Source organism: Larus michahellis, chromosome 3 (genome assembly GCF_964199755.1).
Source record: "Larus michahellis chromosome 3, bLarMic1.1, whole genome shotgun sequence".
Taxonomy (NCBI): domain Eukaryota; kingdom Metazoa; phylum Chordata; class Aves; order Charadriiformes; family Laridae; genus Larus; species Larus michahellis.
Window position 1 is genome coordinate 30,179,045 of NC_133898.1, and position 14,918 is coordinate 30,193,962.

Below are 14,918 nucleotides of genomic sequence, written 5' to 3' on the forward strand. Positions count from 1 at the left end.
TCATGAGTTACAGTCACTATTGAATACCTAATAATAACGTTCCTTCTTTTAGAAAGCAGGGTGGCTTTTGAGGAAGCAGAGGAGGCTGTCCATTAATAATGCTCTTTGTTACTGAAGGCTTCCAAGCAATTGACAAAAGGTGGTACTGTTCAGTTCTAAGTGTTGCCAACCTGCAACTTCTTGGAACAGGTTTTCTTGAAGTCTTGCCTCATGGATGCAAGTGATTACAACTGATCAGAAGAAAAATAAACTAAGGCGTGGGAAGTTCTGGAGTAAAAGTTCTCAACTTCTCCAGTTCCTAGAGAAAGTTGTGAATATTGTGTGTAGACTCAAATCTAAACGGCAAATAAAATGGATATCCAAATCAATTATGCGTTTACATATATCATAGCTTTCAGGTGCTTTATGGAGCTATTTTATGGTTTGGGGTTTTTAATAATTGTGATTAGAACACTTAAAGAGTTTCCCTGACCTTGCCATAAAGCATCAGTCTTTTCATGTTTTTTATTTATGGGATTAATGTGGTAGCTTTTAGATTTGGATGGTGCTAGTGTGAGAATTGCATCTGGTTCCTTCACTGCCCATTTCCTAATGGCTGTTGAAATTTCTGGCAGGAGGCTTTTATTATTCTTTTTTTGCTTTCCAGTTCAATAGAGAAATAAGAAGTTAAAACTCAATACATAATACATTTTGAAATAATATCCCCAGGTATTCAATAGAACTTAAGTTGTTAAGATGCTGATAAAATTTATGCTGATTCATAGAGCGCACGCTTTAGTGAAACTGTTAACTATAATGAAGAAGAGCCTGTCAGAAATATCAGAACTTTTTTTTTTAAGTTTTAAAATGTAGTATGCGAAATGAAGTCGTTCATATTAATTGCTAGGCAATTTCACAGAATACTAGACTGCCATTCTTGCCAGGTATATTCAAAAGTATAAAATAAATCTACTGAATTGTTAGCTAGCTCAGTAGTCATTTGCTCAGCCTAATGATATACTGCAGTTAAAGTGCTTGAATATTTATTCATAGCATCGCTTACATGCACACAGTTATGTTAAGGACATGATTACAAAGAAGCCATATGTTCTGAGAACTCTCAATAGCTACATTTAGGTGTGTAATAGTTCAGTAAAAACGTGGAAAAAAACCTCGTATTGCTTTTATTTTCTTTAAGCTCTGCAAGGATTAGCTCATAAAAAGCTCAGTTTGCAGCTCATTATATGAAATATTTTCTTGATGTTTTAGAGATCTGTGTACATCTTGGACTTCTTTTTATAAGAGAAGGATAAATCCTTCTGTCTTAATGGTGCATGCAATTGCAGGTAACCTTGTCTTCATCCTTTCCTGGAGAAGCCTTTTGCTTACAACACTAAGTCACAAATTAAGTTATCTTTTAACAGCTAAGCCACTTCTGTCTCGATCTTGTGGGTAAAAGATGTCATTACAAATCGGGTTTTTCCTTGGTACCGAGTTTACTGTGAATTCAAATTACCATGTTAAACTGATTTCCTGCTCTTGCTTTCCTTTACGTTATTCCACTGTGTTAAACTGCACTTGGAGAAATCTAACTACTGCGAGGCTGTAGACACAGAACCGGTGTCCTTCTAAAATGTGCCCTGGCAATAGAAGGAAGCCGTAGAGGAATGTTTGCTGGTTTTCAGGCCCCTGAGTGACAAATACTTGTCTCTGAACTGTTTTTTGTCTTGTTAAAGTGGAGCAAAGCAGTCTTCCTGGTTCTGCTGCCTTGCAGCTTGAGGTTTGGATTTGAATGTTTCCAACTGCAGTGGAGGAATGTAATAGCACAAGTATGTCTTAAAGCAAAAGGTACTCCTTTTGAAAACGTCAATGTGGTGAGAAAATGGAAGACAAGCGTTTACTTCCCCCCACTGAATTTAAAAGGACACTGTGAACTTAAAATTCTAGATATCTGAGGGCTTTTTTTCTTCTTTAAAAAATTGCCGTAATGGCAGTGGTTTTTCTGCACGCTTCTGTGGTTTGCTGTTCCGTTTCCGATCCAGAAATGCTCTGTGAAGGACTTGCACAAACTGATTTTCTCCTTGATAATCAGGTCAATCAATTGTCCATAAAGCGTTATTAAGCACAAGAGACAGCCTTATTGCCTGAGGAGAAATGACAGAGGGTAAAGAAACTAGAGGATGTCCAGCTGAATCTCTGTGATTTAATAACTTACTACCTGTCAGTCGAGCCGCAGAAGTTGAGCTATTAGCCTGGCCAGTTGATAGATAAAATGAATTGAGTAAATCAATTAAAGAATTAAATCAAACTTCTTTTTTTTACCTTGCCTTTGTAGTGGGATAACAGAGCGCACCTTTTTACTGCTTCTCAGCTGGAACTTGTTAGTGCATCGTAAGCTGGTTGTGTGTTTGTACACTCTCTTGTATTTATCAAGAGCAGGTAAAATACTGTAGGTAACAGCAGAAGCTTTTTTTTTCCTGTTTTTCTTTGACTGGGACCTGTCTGAAAGCTTCAAAGTCAGACGTTAGTCTTCACCTAGTATGCTAAAAATATAGGGTTTTTTCTAGCAGATTAAGCTTTATAAGTTCTCCTCTTTAGTTGTTCTCAATTGCATGCTGCTTCTCATGGCTTACATTTTTTTAGTCATTAACTTTATTTTAATTCTTCAGAAAGTTAGATCTGTGAAACATTTTTGAAGATTAAAAATAGTTTATTTTTAAACTGCTCCGCAGTAGAAATGATTAGTAGTATAAATTGGTATGTTCCAGGGAAGTATCTATAGTAAAGTAACCCATATTTTTTCTCTGAGTGGTCTAGAAATAAAATAATTTTATTTGGAAATAATCAGCTACTTGTGAGAAACCTTTTTTTACAGATGCTTAATGTATTTAGTACTTAGTTGTTATTACTTTTGGAAAGCCACGGTTCAGTAAGACTTTTGTATATTGGCTGTTTAATAAAGAGACTGAAGTAATAATTTCAAAATCTGTACATGGTTGATTCATTTCCCTTTAGAACAATTCTCTTTTCACTTTAGTTTTTTGCCTTGTGGGGTACGGCTATAGCGTTAAGTGTGAAATACTTGATAAGGAAGGTGCAGTCAATTAGGACTGGCATGTCCAGGCGTTTTCTAGCTTCCGTGGAATTAGAGAGGACACTGTAGGGAATTTGCACATAATCAAGGAGGAGGGATAAAGGGGATCTTGCAAGTTCATTTGGAAAAAAAAAATGAGAAAGGATCTGTGCTTAGCTTGCCCAGGGAAAGAAAGGAAAGGATGTGGAACATTATGGAATGAATAGTCCTCCCCAGCTTCATATCTCTGGTCTGATTCTATCTACTTGTGACCAAATACAGCATTTTATTTTTTTACTTTGTGTTCAAGTCTCAATTCAGTACTAATTTGGGAGCTGTCAGAAAGTAATAGAAGTGTCAGTTTTCAAAGGTGTGATGCTAATTGGATTTCTGCAAGGAAGGGAAGCTGTGCGTGCGTTATTGCTTCTTGTCTTCAGCGTGTAGCCTATTGCTTTTGCATCAGTTAAATCACTGCTTAAAAGACAGATAGTAGTAAAGTAATTAATTGTCCTGTGATGAGAGTTGTTCACTGCCTGGAGACCTGTTAATAACAGTACTGAAGATTCAGTAGTGGAGGTGAAATATTTCCTTTGATGTCAGAAATGAAAAATAATAGCCAGTAAGAACCACTTAAGATACCGAAGACACACAGAAAAATAATCATCTCCCACATGCATGCGCAGTCCATCTTACTTTTCCTTTTGACCTTCATAGAGCTACTCTGCCTCCCCGTCCTTTCCCTTTTCCCCTTTCCCTTAAACCGCCCTTTTATTGAAGAGGGCCAAACTCTACTCACTTGTCTCTCTGCCCCGATAACAGCATTAGACGTATTCTGGTCTTTAATTTACCACAGGCTTTTTCTAGTTTTTCATCCTGTGATCTTCTTTGGGAGACAGTCTTCTCTTTCTCTATTTATTACTTTGTGATGATAGACCATAGCAATTTTAACTCCTTTTCCTTACCTCAGGATATATTTTTCTAGTCAGTGTAAATGTTGGATGATCAACAGCTGTAGCTTCCTCCTGACATAATTCTTACCACTGGAGTATCTGGTCTCTGGTCAAAAAAATAGCCTGTGATAGTTTCTGTTATCTGAACAGCATTTTCTGAACCCACTTTCTTGCCTGTAGCTAACTTGTTTGGATTTGAATTACTGAGTTTGTTTAATATAGCACTTTATACCTAATGATCCAGCTACAGGCTTTTTGTTTTGCTTTTACTGGAGTGGTTTAATAATAGTAAGTGTAGAAATGAAACAAACTTGCTAAATTAAAAAAAAAAGGCATCAAAAAATCATTTTTGACAATGTGATTTTTTTTTTTTAATCTAATGAGGTGAGACAGTTGAATTTGAAAGCTGGGTCAAAAGCTTATGTAATTTTGAGACCCTAAATATAGAATGGTGTAATGACACAAAAAGATCAATCTCTATGCATATGTTCTGGTAGAGTATTTTTGTTTTGTTCGTATTCTGCGCATGCAATTTAAAACTAAGCTGGATACCCTCTGCTTGGAAAAATGGTCTTGCTAATATTCCTATCTTATGCTAGGTGCCAATTTAAATTGACATGTGGCATGTAGGTTTCTTTATTATAATTGTCTGGGTGAGGGGTCATTGGGGTTTTTGTTTTGTTGATAGTAAAATTTCCATGTGGTCATTGTAAAATTTACCTTTTTATTTATTGTATTTTTTTTAATAGTAGTGGAATGGGGTGATGATGTTAAAGCAGTATCAGAAGATGAAGCCATGGTGCTGGTGAACCATCAAGCAACGGGTGATGTCTGCACTCTGATGATGTGCCTTCAGGACAAAGGCACGGTAGGCTACAACCGGGGAGTGGGGTAGCTTCTGTGTGTGCCATCTGTTACCTTGGGTGTGCTTGCATCTGTGTGCGCTACTGATGACTGACTTTTGTGCGTTAATCCACCAAATAGTCTCAAGGCGCTGAATAGGAAGCTTTTTGTTTAGATTTGGTTTAATGTGACAGCCAGTAGCTTGGAGCAGGCTTTAGACCATAAACGTTGCCTTTGAAGAAGGTCAAATATGAGCTGAGTCAGTGTGCATCCAGTCTAGATTAACACGGAGGGAAGCAGATCTTCTTGCAGGTAATCATGTACTTGACTTTTTCCACCCTCACCTCATGGCCTTGTGCAACTGATGCCAACTTTGCTCAAACCAATACAGGTCTAGCTGCTTGGTTATGACTTTATTCCAGCATGGAATTTTTCTCAAAGTTAGAAGCAAGTTGTATATGGGATTTTGGTAGGAGTTCAGAAACTGAAAGTGACTTCCCTATGAGGGCATGTCCAAGCTAAGATAGCTAGCTAAGGTCAAAATTGCTCGAGCTATTATTTTACAAACTCTTTTAAGCATTTCTTGGTGAGAAGTGCAACTAATGCCAATTGTTTCATGCATTGTTGATCAGAAACAGCAAAATTAGCACTAGGGAGTCTAGTGCTAGAAACTAGAGTATGGGATCTAAATAGGAAATTAAATTTATGTGCAAAGCAGGAGGAAGGGGGTATGTATGATTAGGCTGCAGAGGGTGGGAGACATACCTGGCAAGCTGAAAAAAATACATCGGCTGTGTCTGAGTGTTCTCTTCTTTCTTGTGACCATACGATGAAGAAACAAGGAAAACAACAACTGCTTTTTGTTGCACTGTTTTTCTTAGTGTATATTAATATAGATTGACTATACACTGTATATACACCAGTGATTTAATATTTGTTGGGAAACTTTCCCAAATCTTCCTTATGACAGCAGAGCTGATTTAAAAAAAAAAAAAAAAAAAAAAAAGGAAAGTATGAAAATGCCACTCAAGATTGAGCAAAGACTGATTTCTTTCTCCTGTAGCCTAGAGAAAGCTGTGTTTTAAAAATACTTTAAATTCCTTTAATTTCTTTTGGAATTGAGAAAGCTAGGTATATATGGTATTCTGCACTGTACCCCACTGAATGGAATGACAGAATAAACACTCTTTAATTTCCTTCATCAGAATTATGCATAGGACAATCTTGTGATAAAGATATGACTGTGAGGGTATAGTCCTGTGGATATGTATTGCGTATAATCTTGATTATGGTTGTCCCAGATGTTTTCAATATTGTAAAGCTTCTTTGACTCATATGTGTATACTATTGTATATATAAATCTAAGCCACATTTATACTGTGTGACTTCATAGCTAAAAACTTTCAGCGAAGACAGTAAGTTTTAGTGAATGTAGAAGATGCTAAAAATGGAGGAAGGTATTGAGCTGGCAAATTGAAACTGTTAGGTTTGCGGGTTTTCAGAAAAGCAAAACATCCCTAAAATCACTATTTTTCCCCTTAAATAATTGCAGTCATTGCTGTTGGAATCTACATATCCTGAGACTAGTATGGCTTTAATGTTTTTAGTTAATAAAGAAATAAAAAAAGTATTAGCTTCAACACATGCTTAAATATAGCATGAGTAGTACAAATAGCTAAAAATAATGAGAAAGATCAGGATAGTTTATCCTTGATAGAACTTGCTGAATCAGGTGTTTTTAAATGGCATGCTTCATATTTCTGAACAGAAGAGAATTGTCTTTACTGTGAGTGACTGTAAAACCACTGGAGGAAAAATACCCACAAAACCTACCTGTCCAAAATAAATCATTGTACAATAGGCGACTATTTAAATTAGGCAATTTTCTTTAAACACAGTTTAAACTTGACATGGAGTCCTTCACAACCTTGATATTCATCTGTTAGTAACAAAATAGTAATTTCCAAGAATTGTTTTTATTTTGTTTAGGATGGTTAAGCTGCACAAATTCCTAAACGCTTTACCACTTGGACAACACTTTTTAGCTCTCAAAAGTATTTTGGGAAGGTGAAAGGCTCGCTTCCATTTCACACAGAAGAGCATACAAAGAAGTAAAACAGCTTTCCAAAGGCAGCCTCTCAGCGGTGATGGTGTCGTGGCAGAACTAGGAAGACCTTCCTCCTGTGGCAATCCAAAATTTCTTTTGCTTGCTTTTGCCAGCTAATACAGACTGAAACCAGATGTAATCTGCAAACACTTACTGTTTAATGCTGCTTTTTAAAAAATGTTAATTTAAGACCTCAGAATTGTTCCATTTAATATTTTTCTGTGTAGTGAGGTAGAATACTGAAACATCCTTGCAATTTGACAATGTTTCCCAAGTGCCATGTAAGGAACTGTGGTATTTTTTTCTAGTATTTTATAACTTCTTATATACAAATAATAGTGTAGCCTATCTGTTTTAAGCAAATTTAATCTCACTAAGCAGTAAGCTAAAAATACGTGTGTTAAGATGTTTCTTGTCGCTCAGGTTCACTTATGTGAATAAGGAAGACACGTTCTCTTAATCAGGGAAGTGGAACTTAGCTAAAAGTTATAATTTTAATGGAAGGACTGGATTGGTGTTGTTTGACTAATACATGTTACGACAAAACAAGCCACAGAGAGTGAGGTTTCAGCTGAATCAGAAGTGACTTAATAACACTTTTTATATAGTTCAAGAAATTGTTCCAATTTGTGAAAGTAAGTGTTAAGGTAGCTGAGGTCTCATAAACATTAAATGTTATGTATTTAACAAAGAGAAGTAGGTTAAAGTGCTCCTATTACTGCTTTCTTACTGAATTAGGACTGATAGATGGGGCTATTTTTTCTGATCTAGAGCAGAAAGCAAAGCCAGGAAGGATGCAGTGGAGAGGAGAGCATAGAGCTTGCAGCTGTTTGAGTGGAAGTTTCAAGACATGCATTCCCAGGTTTCATTGTTAAGTTAGAGGTGCTTGAAAGATGAAAGTCAGTCTATTCAGGTTGCTTTGTTATGGAATCTAGTTAGAGTGAAATGAAAGTGGGCTTGTGAATAAGAGGCACCTAGATTTTTTTTTTTTGTAAAATTGGTAAAAGCTTTTTCTACATTCTGAACATATTTAAGCAGGAAGGATGAAGCAAAAAGGACCTAAAATGGCATCCAAAAATTCTTTCAATCTTTAAACAACTATGAATCTGTGCTCAAAACACTTCTGAATGTCTGTGCTTAAACCTCCTTGAAATGCAAGAGACTGATCTGATAAGCGTTGTTTCCTTCCTGAGGATACTAAATGGAAGAGCCACCACTGGTATCTTGCAGTGTCCTCTGTTCTGTCCTTGGCAGCAGAACAGAATGAATATTCATTAATCTAGTTTGCCTTTTGATTTGATTTAAATGAGATAATTGTGTCCTATTCCTTGAACTCCTCCTTTTTGGTTTTAAGTTTTAGAGTGTGTGTATATATATTCATTATTTCACGCCTAAAAATATTTCCTCTTTGTACTTCTTACGACTGCTTAGGCTTATAGGCAGATTTGTAATCACTGAGCTCTGGAGTTTGCCTCTTTGTAGCCCACTTGCAGCAAACTGCCTGTATGTTTTGTCTCAGTTATAACTTGCGTGTCACATTGATCTTGGACACAATTCCATCACTCCTTCTCAAAAAGACTGAGGAAGTCCAGGGATGCTGGTTAGAAGCCCTGTGTAATCTAAAACATGGTGAGGTGGACTTCAGACTGAAGAGCAGTGATCAGCTTTCAGGATAAACCTACTGTCATCTAAAAAGAAAGACAATAAAAAGTGGTATGGGAGGAGAGAAGCAGTAGCGTTGCTCAGCAAGAGTTCCTCCTCCAGGATTGCCATAGAACACCTAGGGACCAATGTTGACTCTTCAAAAGACACAAACCTTTTCTTCTCAGGGAAGCAGATTATTAAGCTTGCTTACCTTCTCTGGTTGGCTTAACTTCTGCTTGATATAATAGAACAATAATTGTCAAAATGCCAAAGTAGTAGATGAATACTGGCAGTCATGTGGGTACTGCTGCCAGGCTAGATCATCATCAGTGGAATTTTTGTGGTGTTTTTGTCAAAGGATATGGTTCTGTACACTAGCCTGTCGCCTTTGGGCTGGTGCACGGGCATGAATTTATGATGTAGTGCCCTGAAGAGCAATAACACCTCTCAGTGCTGCTTTTTTTAACTCTTGTCCTTAGGGCAGACCTTTTCTTCCAGTTGTTTTGTGTTTTTTTTTTTTTTTCCCTCTTCCCTAAGGCTTTCTAATTTACTGAAATGGAAAGAATGTCTATCTCTGCATAGAAGAATTTTTGCTTTAAGATCCTCTATTTTATTTGGTTTTATTTGATTGAGTGCACCCTCAGCAAGTTTGCTGATGACACCAAGCTGTGTGGTGCAGTCGACACGCTGGAGGGAAGGGATGCCATCCAGAGGGACCTTGACAGGCTTGAGAGGTGGGCCTCTGCAAACCTCATGAAGTTCAACAATGCCAAACGCAAGGTCCTGCACCTGGGTCAGAGTGATCCCAAGCACAAATACAGGCTGGGCAGAGAATGGCTTGAGAGCAGCCCTACCAAGAAGGACTTGGGGGTGTTGGTTGATGAGGAGCTCAACATGAGCCAGCAATGTGTGCTCGCAGCCCAGAAAGCCAACCACATCCGGGGCTGCATCAAAAGAAGGGTGGCCAGCAGGTCGGGGGAGGTGATTCTGCCCCTCTGCTCCACTCTCATGAGGTCCCACCTGGAGTACTGTGTCCAGCTCTGGGCCCCCCAACATAAGCAGGACATGGACCTGTTGTAATGAGTCCAGAGGAGAGCCCCAAAGATGCTCAAAGGGATGAAGCACCTCTCCTGTTAGGACAGGCTGAGAGAGTTGGGGTTGTTCAAGCCTAGAGAAGAGAAGGCTCTGGGGAGACCTTATAGCAGCCTTCCAGTAGCTGAAGGGGGCCTACAGGAAGGGTGGGGAGGAACTCTTTATCAGGGAGTGTAGCAACAGGATGCAAGGGGTAATGGTTTTGAAACTGAAAGAGGGGGAGATTTAGCTTAGATATTAGGAAGAAATTCTTGACTGTGAGAGTGGTGAGACACTGGAACAGGCTGCCCAGAGAAGTTGTGGTTGCCCCATCCCTGGAAGTGTTCAAGGCCAGGCTGGATGGGGCTTTGAGCAGCCTGGTCTAGTGGGAGGTGTCCCTGCCCATGGCAGGGGGTCAGAACTAGATGGTCTTTAAGGTCCCTTCCAACCTAAACCATTCTCTGATTCTGTGGTTCTATTTAACACAGGCCAGGGGATAGCTGTATGAGAAACCATTTCACCAGTATTAGTCTCAAATGCGGAGTTATATCTAGGAAATAATTTTTCTTTTATCACTCACAAATACATAGTGTGTCTCTGTTCCCTTGGATGTGTAGCATCAAGTAAGTAACACCACTGGCAGACAGGAAAGGATACTAGCATGTCACTGACATGAAATGGATGCTTGTTTCCAAAGCAGAACCTTTCATATCTTTGAGAGCTGTCCTTTTCTCTCAGACATGGTTTCCTTTTCCACTTCCAGTGATGCTAGAGGGTCTAGAACTGGGCGCTCTTGCATTATCCAAGAACTTCAAATAGAAAGCTTGCTAGTATTAAAAAAAAAAAACCAAACCACAAAAGCTAAGGTGTTCTTAATGCTCTCTTAGGCAAGGATAGCTAGCTTCTAAATGTGACATTTGGATTTCATTGGAAGATGAGCTATATGTCTATGGCAGTAAAGTATCTTACACATTCTTTGGCAGGTATGATTTTTCAAGTGTGTAAAAACTTCACTTTGCTGAGCATCCATCTGCAGTTGTTTAAGGATAAGAAACAGGGTATGTGACAGTTATCTTTCTCCAAATATATAACCTGGGATTCATTTATAGCTTCTGTGGTCAAAAGGGAAAATAGGTAATTGGAGCACTCCAAGGCATAATTAGATTTCTTTGGAAGAAAGACTTACTGATGCATGCAATTCTAGATACAAATTGCAAATTATCGAGCTGCTTTTACAAAACAGAATTCATGCATGAAATATGATCTGCTTCTTTCTACAAATTCCGTGTAGGCATGTGAAGATGTGAAAAAGGGTAAAAGCCACCATCTTTTACTGTATCAAACTATTTTGTTAGAAGTATTGTTGAAGGCATGGATGTGGATTCGGAGTATTTCAGTAACTGTGCAAACCTCTGATGTTTGGAGAGAAGCGTAGAGTATGCTTTAGCAGTAGATGTAATCAAGTAGTGCACAAATAATACACTGTATTTTCTAGAGGACATCTTTATTTCTTAGACTGCTTTCTTTCTGTCTTTGCCTGAAATTATGTATCTTGGACAACTGAAAGATGCCAAGCAGAAGGTTCAAAAAGTGATCTTCTGACTACCAGAGAAACGTCATGGTTGTCCATATGCTTTTTTGATAGTGATAGATGGAAGAGTAGTGTGTTACATGACTTTAAGATTCATTGAACTTGAATCAGTCTTACAAGGTGTGGCCTTGTAACAGAGGGAAGAGTAAAGGCAGGTAGCCTCATGTACAATTAAGAGCATGTAAGAGACACTGGATTTCAGTTTTGGAGAGCCGACACCTACCCCTCTCACAATCTCCATGTAGGAACTACAGAGGTGAAAGGCCTTGGGAGAGAAGAAGCTTTTCCCTTCTGTTATTTACCTCTTCTGGAGTAATTCTATTTTAAATCTCAAAGGACTGAACAGATACCGTATCTGCCTTCACTGTCCTGTAAGAAGTGATAGTCAAAGTGAATGTAACAACTCAACTTCTATTTTTGCCTCTCACCGTGCTTCTTGGCTGGGACTAGGAGCATGACTTAATGAAATTCTCAGGGATGCACGTGGCTGCTCTGGCATGAGACAAATCGGTAGTGGTATGTGGGCTGTACATAGGTCTCAGCAAATGGTGCTATTCAAAGATAGAGAGAGCCTATACGGAGCACGTGCATATCAGAAGCGCAGCAACAACATGATCTCATCCCCAAAATCGCTGAGTAGAAAAAAAAAAAAGGAAACATTTTTTTGTTGTAGACATAAACCAGTTGGAGATTTCAAACACAGATCTGTATTGGTTTGTGTACTTTAACAAATGCTGGAAATGGTTTTAATTTGCAACTGGCTTAAAATTGTGGTGGTATCTCAATAAGAAGCATTACACTACCTGTGTGAAAAGATGGAGTAGAAATTACTGTAGCATACGGCTAATAGTGTAGAACTGCATATTATATTATAAAAAGGCAGCTATTTAATCCTGCTGTTGATAGAGAAGTGTAGCACCTGTGCTGCTTTATACTATGGGGCATAAAGGACTTTATTCCATATATTTGCTAGTTTCATTGCTGTTGTGAGGGTGACAAGAATGTGACCAGTATATAGGTAATTCTCTGCACTTGACATTTACTAAACTTTTTTTTTAACTTTTCAGGTTGTTCGTCAAATGATGTGGCTGATGGATCATATTTTTAAGTATACAAACTTTGGCATTGTGTCTCTAATCCATGGAGACTTTTTTATAAGACAGGTAAATGGAAACACGTAATAGTGCTTTGATTTATCCTTGGTTTTGGAATGTTGTGGTGTTATGGGACTTACTCATTACCTCCTGGATGGCTTGCAGGATGAAATAACTATGTTGTAATGTGTGTATTTGGGTAGAGCTTTCTTCTGAAACTGTTTGTTTTTTTCCCAGGCTTCTCTTATTATTTGCCTAGACATGAATGTTTACGGAACCCAGTTATGATGGGAGCCTTTTTATGAGAGGTCTACAAGCAAAGTACATGGGCAGTCCTTTTTGTCTCTCTGCTTCTGACTGCCCATTGTTGGAGCCTGGCTGCTTCCCTTAGTGACCTTGAAGTTGTGCAATGAGTCTGGTTAGGTCGCTCTTCTGACTGTCAAAGTTTTAGATAAGGAAAGGCAGGACCATCCCTTTTGGTGGTGACGTGGTAGCAGACCAGTTTAAGGTGATGATGGACCTGCATAAATAGTAATTAACTGATTCTTGAAGGTTAATTATTATTTGAGCATCAGGAAAGAATGTGTGTTAAGCCCAGCATCTCAGATGTTAAGGAGTGAAAACCTCAGATTATTTCTTACATTTTGGGGGTTTTGTTGTTTGGTAGCTGTTGTTCAAACTGCACTCTAAAAGTAGAAATTTCGAAATAGTACAATAAGCTTGAACCTGCTGCCAGTTATGTAAACTGTGTTATCCAGCATACACATTTCTTTCCTCTCCTTATTTTTATTTGTCTGGACTTAAAATGTGTGGCCAGACAGAGAGAATGAATGAGTTTTCACTTTACAGAGAAGGAAAAGCTAATTTACTCAGAATGAAATAAAGAAATACTTAATCACAGCTATACACAGCTAAAGTGAGATTTCTCACTAAGACTAGAGGCGTGGTTAGAACACCTCAAGCAAAATTAGATTCTCTAGAGATACAACTCTGTACTGTGAATGTATGGGAAGGAACAGAGTTTGACGCTTTGTAAACTATAAATCTATTTCAGTAGTTAAAATTCACAAGATACATATTTTGAGGTACACATGGCTGTCAGCTTGTTAATTGTAATTTCTGGATATGGTGTTGCAATTCCAGTTACAAAACCAATTTATTACTGAGCTGCAAACACTAAGGCTTTTCTTCATTTTTGTAAAGTGGCTGAGATATGCAACATCACAAATCAAATGATGTTATCATAAGTCTTAAATATAAACCAATTAAAAATAAAATGTTTCTTGGCTGTTAACTAGCCTTTGGATGTAGCAAAAACACTTAAGGTGAGTGAGTAATGATCCTTTGCCTAACTATAGAAGGGCCCTAGTAATATTTGGATGAGTAAATACTTCATTTTTTCCCCCTGTAAAATAATGTAATTTGATCATGGTACAATACATGCTATTTGTTAAAAACATACATTAGCTGCATTTTCATGAGCAGCAACAATGGCGGTTTTAGGAGTGCTTCTGAAGTCTGCTAGAGGTTGACTAGTGTTTTCCCTTCTCCCATTGAAAAGTATATTGGAAACAGAGACTGTCAATTACTTGCCATTTTGGTGATGCAAAGTGCATGGCATCCTGAAGAATTTGTCAGCAGCCTGCTGCTGCCAGTTTTCTTTCCTCTAAAGGAAGGAAGACTGAGCCTGTTCCCTGTGGTGGTGATCAACTATCCATGGTCTTCAAGAATTGGTTGTATTAAGGAGCTGCTTCTGTATGACTTACCTTCTCTTCTTTCTGGACAGTATGTTAATTGCATTTTATCTTCCAGAACTCTTCAGTATTCCACTAGTAACGGTTGCTTTTAAACACTCCTCTTTCCCATTAGTCTAGTAGATTTTTCTGTATCACAGCAGCATCTTAAGCCTCACGGTATTTGCTGAACAGCAATTTATGCACCAGTTGTATTCATTAGGTTTGGTTTGGTTTTGGAGAGTTCTAATATCTAACATGTGAAAAGGTTATCATTCACTGCTGTTTTTTTAACTACTGTGCTGTCCTGGAGTCCTGTGATCTGGTGGGAAAGGACTGTTTTAACTGAGGAACTTCTATGTTGCTCTTTAATTGCATTAATATGAGCAGGCAGAGCTTTTTCCTTCCCTTTCATGAGGTAAGTTGGAAGTAATTGCAATCGTGAGATTTCAAAATCTAGCAGAAACACTTTCACAAAACTTGTCTTCAATAAAATATTGTTTCTTGTTGTCTTCCACTCAACCCCACTCTTTCCCTCTTCCCTGCCAAAAAAACACCAACCACCAAAGTGTGGAAGGTTTGTAGCAGTTTTGTTGACATTTCAGAGAATTAAAATCACCTCTGCTGAGGGAAGCTTAAATTTTGGACTGCTGTGTCTTTAGAGTGATTTGGCAAAGTCACTTTGAAGCACTCAGAAATAACAATCGATGTCAATTAATTCCTATGAAAATTTGGGTAGCTTGCTCTTGCTGTGTGTGGAAGCGGGAAAAGATTGTTGTTGAAGATACTGACGATATTTCTGCAGTAATTAAGGACAAATCTTACTGTCTTAA

At 38.1% G+C, this 14,918-nt stretch overlaps 1 protein-coding gene across 1 annotated transcript in view; it reads left to right on the plus strand.

Moving 5' to 3' along the window:
• Nucleotides 1-14,918, plus strand: part of LPGAT1 (lysophosphatidylglycerol acyltransferase 1) — a 69,024-nt gene that overhangs the window by 24,612 nt on the left and 29,494 nt on the right. Inside the window, exons 2-3 of the mRNA XM_074579491.1 lie at nucleotides 4,752-4,870; nucleotides 12,326-12,421. Coding sequence (XP_074435592.1) covers nucleotides 4,752-4,870; nucleotides 12,326-12,421 — 215 coding nt within the window. The remainder of the gene's footprint in view (nucleotides 1-4,751; nucleotides 4,871-12,325; nucleotides 12,422-14,918) is intronic.